The sequence below is a fragment of the Helianthus annuus genome, chromosome 13, assembly GCF_002127325.2.
Source record: "Helianthus annuus cultivar XRQ/B chromosome 13, HanXRQr2.0-SUNRISE, whole genome shotgun sequence".
NCBI lineage: Eukaryota > Viridiplantae > Streptophyta > Magnoliopsida > Asterales > Asteraceae > Helianthus > Helianthus annuus.
Genome location: NC_035445.2, coordinates 84672982 through 84682594, shown reverse-complemented (window position 1 = coordinate 84682594; position 9613 = coordinate 84672982). Strand labels below are relative to the sequence as shown.

Below are 9613 nucleotides of genomic sequence, written 5' to 3'. Positions count from 1 at the left end.
AGGTCCTGCAAGGGACCTGGGTCAAATTTAGTAGGACCTCCTTCAATACTTAACGGTATTGGATGGCGGGGGTCCAAACTCTTTGACCCCCTCATAAGTTAAACTACTATTAATACTATAACCCGGCGATTTATGACTGTATCCTTGCTGACTCGGACTACTTAGTCGAGGGTAACGTCACCTTCAAAAGAGGGGCCTACCATAATTTGCATTAATAACTTAATTAATTATCTTTCAATAATCCGACCCTTTAGGATTATATCCTTGCTGACTCAAACTACTGGGTTGAGGGTAACGTCACCTTCAAAAGAGGGGCCTACTACAATAACTAAGATAATCTCTTAAACAAGTGCAAAAGTGCGAAAATAATCAAAGGTTACACTAACACACGAGTCGGATCCAAGTGATTCATCTTGTCTATCTGTTTTTATTTTTTGTTTTATTTTTCAGCATTTTAGTTAGTTTTATTTTCTTAGTTTTAAAAATCTTTTCTAACATTTTGTTTTGATTAGACGTTGAGGATAAACCGGTACTAAAAGCTCTTGTGTCCTTGGACGACCTCGGCATCTTACCAACACTATACTACGTCCACGATGGGTGCACTTGCCCATATGTGTGTTTAGTGTTAGTAAATATCGTGTTTTATAAATTTAAAACTTGCCTAAAGAAAGTGTAAAAAGGGGTTAAAATATATACCTAAATTATATATACGCTAACACGCATCAATAACGGTTTATGAAATTTACTTATTCTTCAATTTTATAAAATAAAAGTTAACCAGATTATGTCAGCGCCTTGGAACGCTTGCATGAATCTCTACCTGACTTTGTTCTCGGCGGTTTCTTTAACAAGGACACCGCCCCCAAAAAGCCACAGAATTTTTTTGCGAATGCCCTTTGTTGTTGAATTGCACAAAGTTTGGGAGAAGATTTTCATTTGTCCCCCTGCCAGAAATTCGTCGTTGAATGCCTACAGAGGCCTCACGCTCAGGATTTATTAATTGTTATTCCTATTGAAGGTCTGGGTCAACGTATGTCAGCGGTGGAGTACCAGTCAATCCTTAAGTACCATTTGATGATCCTCATGTTCCCGAATGATGAAACTTGCCCAGTCTGTCGTAAAGCATGCCTAGATAAGTACGAGGAGCTTGCGTTAGACTGTAGAGAGTTGCCGGGGTTTAAGTATCGCCATGACTTTGTTCAAGACACGTTAACGGATATGCTCAAACGAGCAGGGATCTCGGCAAAGAAAAAGGCACCGGTTAATTTTCTTACAGATCCGGCGGAAGGGAGGTCCACCCTACGCCCGGCTGACGTGCTAGTTTTTTGTTGGGAGGGCGGGAAACATGCTTGTGTCGATCTCACAGGTGTATCCCCCCTAGCCAGGTTCCGGGAAAAAGGGTTTGTGGCGGGGCAAGCGGTACTGAAAGTAGAGTCAAAGAAGATGGAAAAGCACGCGAAAGCTTGTGAAGAGAATCAGCATGCCTTTGTCCCACTGGCGTTTAACACGTTCGGCTCCTTAGCGCCGGAGGCGGTTCTGTTCTTGGGTAAAGTTCAGCGTGTGGTCCACAGCAACTTTTCGACCCCTCAAGGGCAAAACTTTGTTTTTAGTAGATTAGTGTTTTCTATTCAAAAGGGGATGACAACGCAGTTTGTTGCTCGTCTATCTAATATCCTTATGTAATTTGCCCTAGTGATTGGAATAAAATATAAGATTTCCAAAAAAAAATGATTACTTTAAACTAGATTTTAAATTTTATTGAGGATAAACTGATGATGTAAAAAAATAAAACTAAACATATAAAAGAATACGCCCAAAATTATCCACAACTACAAACACCAAGGTCGGTTGTCGGTCAGTGGCGGAACCAGAACGATTTAGTTAGGGGGTCATCATAAGCTTATATTCTATACTGGTTCAAATTAGGGGGTCCATCTCTAAGTTTGTTCTTCAAAAACTCAAAATTTATAAATAAAAATTCAAAAAGTTCTGGTGATCGGAGGATCAACGGACCCTCTTGACCCTCCTCTGGTTCCGCCCCTGTTGTCGGTGGGAATAGCTCGGCCACTTCATTGGCCTAAATGGGCGGCAAAGTAATAGTGCCAGGCAGCTGCCTGGCACTCACCTATTGGCCTAACAAATTTACGATTTTATCCCGCTTTAAAATTACGATTTTGCCATCAGCTCAAAATTATGTTTTTGCCCCCACTTAAAAATAAATTTACACTTTCGCTCCCAGCAAAATATTTCAATTTTGCCCCCGGTTAAAAATTACGATTTTGCCCCGTTTCAATTTACAATTTTGCGAATAGTTTTTTCCCTTAAAATTACGATTTTCCCATCAGTTCAAAATTATGTTTTTGCCCCCACTTAAAAATAAATTTATGCTTTTGCTCCCAGCTAAAAATTCCAATTTTGCCCTCAGTTCAAAATTACGATTTTGCCCCGTATAAATTTATAATTTTGCCATTAGTTTTTTTCCTCACAGCCAACTTACGATTTTGCCCTCAACTTAAATTTACATTTTGCCCATCGTTTTTGTTTGTTTTTCTGGTGAAATTACAATTTTGCTCCCAGTGTAAAATTACAGTCGTGCCGGCAGCTTCCTGACACTCCCCCGTCGGTCCATTTAATTTACGATTTATCCCCGAATTAAAATTATGATTTCGCCCTCAGTTAAAAATTACATTTTTCCCATCGTTTTAGTTTTTTTTAGCAAAACTATAAAGGTTTTTGTTTTAATTGGTTTACTAGATTTAATTTTTTTTTTCGTGTCAAGGAGCTGCCTAACACTGGGTCATTAGTTCTGAAAAATTATAGTTTTGCCCCGAGCCCAAATTACGGTCTTATCATCGTTTTTTTTTTCCTAACAAAATTATAGTAGTCTTTTTTTAATTGATTGAGAATTATTCGGCCATCGCCCCGCAACGCGGGCGGGGCATCTACTAGACAGTGGCGGAACTAGAAAAAATATTCAGGGGTATCCCAAACTTTTTTACCTAGTAAAAATAGGCCCTTAAATTTCTTTTACTTAGACTCATCCTCGATTATTCGAGAGCCCTTAGAGGCCATGTGCGACTAGCGTGGTATATATAATTACTAGGTTGCAGACGCGTGTTGTGAAACTATTTCTAAAATGCAGAATTGTTAATCAATCTTTCTTAATCCATGCTTTATTAGTCACTCTATAATAAAGTGAGAGATTGAAATTATTTTAATTATAGGATCGAAATAAAATTTTATTTTTACTTTCTAAAGCATATGTTAATCATCATGTTTGTATTAACGGGTGTACCACAAACATGAGAACGTTATCAAATTTCTTTTTATAAAACTTTAATTGTTATTTAGAAGTTTAATAAAGAATATTTAGTTTGTAATACAAGGAACACACTTACAAATATATAGGGAAATGGATGTAATGCTCTAATATCTTTATCTTTAATTTCATATAATTGGAGTTTAAAAACTTCTTATTCATATATCCCTAAAATAGTATAGATAAAATATTCATATTTTCTTCATGTTTATATAATATTTTTTTACATTTAAAAAAAATTGAAAAGAACTATTTACATTTTCCTTGTAATATTTTCACCGTTTAAAAAAAAACAAAGTGCATGTGATTTTGTGAAAATTGTAATTTGTGAGTGCATGTCATTTTCAAGTAACTTATGTATAAGATAAAATGGTAAATAAATACAGTGAAAAAAAGACAGAAAAGTAAGGGTTACAGCATAAGTTAATTAAATTAAATAAGTATTTAACTCAATGATTAAATATTATTCAAAGTTTGACTTCTGAACATTTGAAACAACTGTTTACTTTTCTTATGTTCCCCCAATGCTCCTATAATATTATATTATCATAAAATAACTTCATCTTCTTCCTTCAATAACAGGGTGTCCCTCTGCAAGTTCTGTGTACCCGAAATTTTCATTTTCCGGGTAAAATTTCATTTCATCTAATATTCACCTACACTTAAATTTCATTTCATCTAATATTCACCTACACTTAGGGGTATCATAACATATACTTAGGGGTATCCATGATAAATAAAACGAAGATTTAGAAAAAAAATTACACTCCGCCAAAAAAATTGAGGGGTATCCCGGGCTTCCCCTCACTACCACACATGTGCGCCCTACATTTTTGTTTAAAAACGAAGTTACATTTGTAAAAACAAATCTAATGATGTGATGGTGTAAATAGAGATGAAGAGAAAAGAACCAATTGGAACAATTTTCTGTATATTCCATGAATGCAAATTACAAGATTTAAACATGCAAATGGAAGTACATGCCCACCATTCCAGTAATGCATGTTCACCATGTGCTAAATGACTCCTACCTTTTCGACATGTAATGCAGAATCAATTTCACGAGCTAATCCAATAACTTGCTGGGCTTCCTTGTGATTCTCTTGGGCCTGGCCATCGGCCCACTAGCTGGTGGATCCGCATCATGATGTGTGACTAGATCTAATAGTTTTGTATAAACTAGTGGTTTTTTCCGCGTTTTCAGTTATTATTGGTTATACAGACATTTGGTATAGTAATCAAGAGGTGTTTTACATTGATGGAAAACTATGAAACCGAATACCGGTATCGCTACTGATCTTATTCAGACGGTATAAGTTTGATTCGTCACAGTATGGGTTTATGTATTCATTACATATACCAATACTGATGTTCAATTCGGCACAGTACCATAGCTATACAATTTCAATTTATCGGAAATGAAAGCCGTAAAAGTGAATATCGGTACTGATTCTGATGTTTTCCGGTTCGATACGTTATCCGTTTTCAATTTATAGCGGAATGTTGGATGTGGGTAGTAAGCTATAAATAGATTGGTGCAGCACTAAGTTTATTAATTCAAAATTATAAATAAACTATCTTAATCAAATGAATTTATCATTTCAATTTTTCACAAAAGAAATTACAATTCTTCATTGCTAACGAAATGTTTTAGTTTTGGATTTTTCTATAATAAGGCAAACACATGTCCGAAAAAAATATTATATAAATTTACCTAGTCATAATATTAATATAGTAATTTGGTGATGTTAAAAAATTATCTTCAAAAGTTGCTGCTACTCCCTACAGATCATATCTTTTCAGTCTTCTGATTCAAACCCCAAAATCAACTAATCAAATCTAACTCGCAAACGATAAATTCTTTATCATCACCTTCGGACCGTCAACACCATGTCACGACTCCTGGTCGGAGACCCACGCAACAGCTTGTCAGAATATTACCAGAAAATGCCACCGGTTGTCCGAAATCACCCCAGCAACCGAGTATCGTTGTCTAACGTATCAACCACCACCGCCACGTTATAAGGAAACACCGTCGGTCACCACTGCCACCAAATACAACAGCAACCAGATCTCACCTCCTTCACCAGAATAGCTCCAGTTCGCCGAAAATCGGCACCTGCAGTTGGCAATCAAATTCATGAACATCCTCCCTCGTCGCCTACCTTCAGTTCCATCTCAACCCAACGTTACCAGCGGCGGTGCTAGCGGTGACTGTGGTGGTGGTTGGGTTGGAGCATCGGCAGAACATTGTTCGTCAAGGATGATGGGAACGATGTGGTGGTGATGATATGAGCAGGTCCTATGACGAACAGCATAGATCGAACCAATAACAAAAAAAGAAAAGGAAAATAAAAAAAAAATCGCTAACCACCGTTACCATTAAAACACTATTGCTCGGTTATGTTATGAATTAATAATATAGAGTAATTTCTTCTCAACAAATATCTAAATTAATAATTATTTATACTACAGAATTATATAGTTTGATGAAGCTCCTAACCTGCGCCTCGGCTTTCAGGCCCGACATAACACATATTCATCAGCCTCAAGAACACTAAAACAAAATTTGGCAATTGCAAATCATGAAATTCCCATATCCATCAGTTTCAGATTAACTCAAGTAACAAACTATAAGACTACAGACTAATAGAGTATATAAGATACCGTCCAATTTTTGAAAGACAAGCACCAGAAACATGAAATCTCAAAGTCCATAAAAAATGAATATAAAAAGAAAAAGAAATACAATCATAAAGGATGATCAAACCTTCATCATGAGTTAAGTCGAAAGCGTCTGCAGCTTCCTCAATCGTTTCATTGCAGGGGAGGTGGTCTTCATCACCTTCCTAACCTTCGCCTTCTTCTTCTTCGCCTTTTTCACTGCAGGCGGCATCTCTCTAATTGGTCCAGGTGGCACCCCTTTCTTTAACGCACTGCCTCTAGGCGTAACAGACGGCGGAATTCTGAGACTTTGAGGTGGCAACGGACTCTGTGGCTTCCAAACCAAGTTATTCTTTGAAAATCTAACTTTTTTCGCGCTCTTTTCACCACCACTCTTCATGGCGGTACCTCCTTGTTCAGTGTTGTCACCATTGTTTGCTCCGCGGGCTTCAACACTCTTCACTCGTTTTCTCTTTTTCGAAACTTTAGTACTGGAGATGGTGATTGTTGATAAATCTTCATGCAAGCTTGATTCGCCATCTTTATCCAAACCATCTTCTTCAGCCACCTTCTCAAACTCCTTCTGAAGATTTGATTTAAAAAGCTCGGTAAACGAAACATCATTCGTATCACTAGCTACACCATTGCTTGCACTCTCCCCATTTGCGGTAATCATGTTAGCATCGTCATTTTCTTTTCCCGTTTCTTGTTTTTCACTATCTAACCCCTCTTTAGCCCCCTTCTTCTTCTTCTTTTTCTTCGAAGACTTCTTCGATCCTTCTGCTACACTTTTCGAACCTTCCAATAGCAAAACAGAACTATTCTGCGTCTCATTACCAACAATAGGTACCAAATCCGGAACCTCTTCATCACCGTCGTCACCTTCAACAGTCGGAAACTTAACATCCACACCCGAAGCTTCCAACTCCTTCTCCAACTTCAAAAACTCCTTATTCAACCCGAACAAAACCTTCCTATTCCCTTGAAAACACTCACTACCCGACCCTAAATCATAAAACTTACTCGCAAACCCCATTTTCAACGCGATTGTCCCCAAATTCACAACCTCGCTATCCTCTTCCCCTTCCCCCTCTCCTCCACTCTTCTTCTTCGCAATCAAACTCTTCCCCATACACAACAACCGCTCGAAAACATTACTCTTAATTTTCCCAACCAACACCTTATCTTCACTCACACTCATAACCCTAAGCAAAGGCTTGAACAAAATCTCAAACACTTGATACACTTCTTGTCCGCTAACCGGCAAATAACCGTTCAATTCATCGAGAAAAACCGAAGCAATATGATAATTAACACCATTACCTAAAAACTTCTTCTCACTAGCCAACAAACACTTCTCTTCAAACACATTAACCACACGCCGACACAAATCCAAATTCCAATCATACTTTTTCATCAATTTAAAACTAGAATTAACAAACCGGCGAATAAGCAAGTAAAACTTATCTAACCTAAGGACATCAATACCGGACCATTCACGGCGAACAGTGGTGAAAAAAACAGATAGATAATGAAGCGATAACGGAACATCTAGGGTTAAGAGCATGGAGGAGAGTTTGTTAATGAGATTGGATTGTACCGGAGCTTTATCGGCGTGCCAGATGCAGTAGAAGAGGCCTTTCCAGAGCTTTTTCATCTCGTCGTCTGAGATTTGGGGCTGTGTTGGGAGCCAGGAGGTGAGTTCTCGGAGAGCTTTTGACCTAGCGGCGGTGTTGCAGGAGGCTAGGTTTCGGATTAGGGGGAGAGATTGTGGTTGTGTGATGGCGGTTGGTGGATCTGTGGTGGTGGTGGTGGTGGTGGATTGTTCTACCGCCATTTGTGGTGGTTGATGAAGAGGTGAAACCCTAGATTGTGAAGTATGAATATGAAGGATGACCTGACCTGACCTGACCCCCCACCCTGTGTATTTGAATAAAATTGTTGTGTCGGAATTGCAGGAATTGTCCCTCTAGTTTGCTGAATATCATAAAGTAGTCCTCGGGCTATTCATGAAAAGTACGGACGGCAAAAAAACCCGAGTATGATTGAGTTTGAGATTAGTTTCAAAAATTTTCGCAGTAGTATCTGATTAGGTGATACTTGTATACCATAACAATTACCCAAATTGGGTGGGGTGACTACTAGGGCTGCAAATGAACCAAACGTTCGGCGAACAGTTTGTGAACCGTTTGACGGGAAGTTCGTTTGTGTTCGTTCATTTATTAAACAAACGAACACGAACAAGAAATTTCGTTCGTTTAGTTAAATGAACAAACATGAACAAAGGTTGTGTTCGTTCGTTTATGTTCGTGAACGTTCGGTAACGTATTCGTTTGTGTTTGATAGTTTATTAGTGTTTTTAGTTTTTATATCTATTCAAATACTTCAAAATTCTGACAAATGAAATATCTAATAAATGTCAGTGTATTATATATTCTGTTCATGAAACGATTGTTTATGTTCGTTTGTTTTCATTTGTGTTCATGAACATTAGTTTGTGCTTATTTGTGTTCATCAACGTTCGTTTTTGTTCGTTGCCCAAAATTAACAAACAAACACGAACATAAAATCTCGTTCGATAAGTGTTCGTGAACGGTTCACAAACACTTATGTTTCTTAACAAACGAACACGAACAAGGTCTTGTTCGTGTTCGTTCGGTTCGTTTACAGCCCTAGTGACTACAAATTCTATTTTGTTTAAGTGATGTGGATCTTTAGATTAAAATAATTTATGGATTGTTGGGGTTAAATATGGTGTTTTAGTTGCCTTTGTTACGTTATCTAGGAGTTTTGTTTGTTTGTTTGTTTTGATGATTGAGGCCCTGATAATATAAAACACCAAATATTTATAGTTGTATCATGGTGTGTTTGAAGTTTTTTTTTATGGATTGTTAAGGTTTAAATATGATGTTTTAATAATCTTCACTTTGTAATATGTGGTTTTTGGTGTATTAAAAGAATATAAAGGATTAAAGGTTCGGTATACCACACTCCTATGACTTTTACACTATTTAGGAGTTTTTGACTTTGTATTCAACTTCTGACCTTTAATATTATTTATATTTTGTATGTTGTGAAATCATCATCATCATCATACTCAGTACATCCCACCAATAGCAAAGCTAGGGTAGGGTTTGAGGAGGGTAGATGTAGACAGCCTTACCTCTACACCGTAGGAATAGAGAGGCTGCTTCCAGTGAGACCCTCGGCTCGATTGTAGTTTTGTATCAAGTCTTGGACCTAAGACACGTAATACTCAAACAATCGGGACAGAGATTGATTGGTGCATGTACCCCCGTGTCTTTCAGCTATCAACGTCACCACATGATGCATGATTAACTATCTGCCGCTTTTAACGTTATTTTTCACGAAATTAGTAAAATAGCGTTAAAGTTAGTACCATTTCACTTTTGCCCCCCGAGTGTCCACACATATATACATTATATGTTATGAAATGTATACATAAAATTACAATGACATTATTTATTTATGAAAAAACTTATTTGTAGGTAATCATATTTTAATTTGTAATAGTTATACAAATAAAAAAAGTTAAGTACAAGGATGGTCCATGTGCTTTGTACATAACGCTGGTTTGCTCCCCAACTTTTAAAGCTACAATGACTGTAC

At 37.4% G+C, this 9613-nt stretch overlaps 1 protein-coding gene across 1 annotated transcript; it reads right to left on the bottom strand.

The window, feature by feature from the left end:
• Positions 1-5886: 5886 nt before the first annotated feature.
• On the bottom strand, positions 5887-7894 carry LOC110898423 (ribosomal RNA processing protein 1 homolog). The gene has a single exon (XM_022145208.2). The coding sequence runs from the start codon at positions 7818-7820 to the stop codon at positions 6102-6104; it is 1719 nt and encodes a 572-aa protein (XP_022000900.1). The 5' UTR covers positions 7821-7894; the 3' UTR covers positions 5887-6101.
• Positions 7895-9613: the final 1719 nt, after the last annotated feature.